The following is a 1,220-nucleotide window of genomic DNA, read 5'->3' as shown; positions in this document are numbered from 1 at the left end:
ACATTCTCTTCACGGTGCATGCAGGCACTATACATGAATGTCACATTTAGTATGTATGTCCCTGGTGTGGAGATTCCCGAGTGGTTTACATACAAGAACTGGGGGACTGAATCATCCTCAGTGGCCCTCCCCAAAAATTGGTTCACACCCACATTCAGGGGGTTTACTGTTTGTGTTGTTTTTGACATTATTACTCCTTTCATTTTATGGAAATTAACGTTGAATGGTCCCTTCACTCTTCATACTGACAAATGCCTTAAAACTTTGCAAGGACTTGTGATATGGTTAAGGTTCACAAGCCATGATGGTTTGCGGCACAAATTTAGGACATGTATCGGTCCAATGGGAAGTGAAAAACCTGTTGGTTTAGGTAATACTTTCCTAGCCCATGTACCACTTTATTGTCTGTTCGAGGATGATCTCAGTTACAATCTTAATAACCTCATTCAGCTTGAGGGTGGTGTCTGTGATCATTATCATAAGGATGTGGTGGTCAAAGGTTTGGGAGTGCATCTTGTGTATGAGAATTGATGGCAAGAGGGAAAGAAGTGCTGCCAAAAGTTTTCTTACACTTGGAATAAGCTGAAATGCATATGAATCTGTTCAAAACGTTATTATTAGTGGATTTTGTTCTTACTGTTTCATTTATTGTTTCTTGTAATTTGCTTAATTATCAAAGGTGGAGCTGTTCAAAACGTCACTTCTTCCCTGTGGAGCTGCAAATCCTCGTTGTTTTTGTCAACCATATCCATGAACTGCTCTTTTCTCCTAAAAACACTAAGCAAATGAACATCTTCTTCATCAGCATGTGACCAATCCAAATTCTCATTGGAGGAGTACACTGTCCTTCTCACCAACTTTTACAGCTGTCGCCCTTTAGGCTTAGAGGAAGCCTGTTCTTCCTTGGACTAGGTCCCAGCGTTTGTGAGAATCATCAAAACACTGAAATACTACATTTTTCCCTCTTTTTGATGATGACAAACAAACACCCCTGCACATGATTATTCATTCATATCGTTCCCCCTGTCCCTCTGCCACCATGTAAAAGGAAAACGTCACTTCTTCTCTGTGGTGCTGCATATCCTCGTTGTTTTTGTCAACCATATCCATGAGCTGCTCTTTTCTCCTAAAAACATCTTCTTCATCAGCCTGTGACCAATCCAAATTCTTTTGCCCACAAAGAACTTCCTCCAAGAGCACAATTCCAAAGGCATATACGT

At 40.7% G+C, this 1,220-nt stretch overlaps 1 protein-coding gene across 1 annotated transcript in view; it reads left to right on the top strand.

The window, feature by feature from the left end:
- Window positions 1-531, top strand: part of LOC125852894 (TMV resistance protein N-like) — a 4,066-nt gene extending 3,535 nt beyond the window's left edge. Inside the window, exon 3 of the mRNA XM_049532571.1 lies at window positions 25-531. Coding sequence (XP_049388528.1) covers window positions 25-531 — 507 coding nt within the window. The remainder of the gene's footprint in view (window positions 1-24) is intronic.
- Window positions 532-1,220: the final 689 nt, after the last annotated feature.

The sequence above is a fragment of the Solanum stenotomum genome, unplaced genomic scaffold (assembly GCF_019186545.1).
Source record: "Solanum stenotomum isolate F172 unplaced genomic scaffold, ASM1918654v1 scaffold6613, whole genome shotgun sequence".
Taxonomy (NCBI): domain Eukaryota; kingdom Viridiplantae; phylum Streptophyta; class Magnoliopsida; order Solanales; family Solanaceae; genus Solanum; species Solanum stenotomum.
The sequence above is the reverse complement of the archived record's forward strand: the minus strand, read 5'-3'. Positions and strand labels throughout refer to the sequence as shown.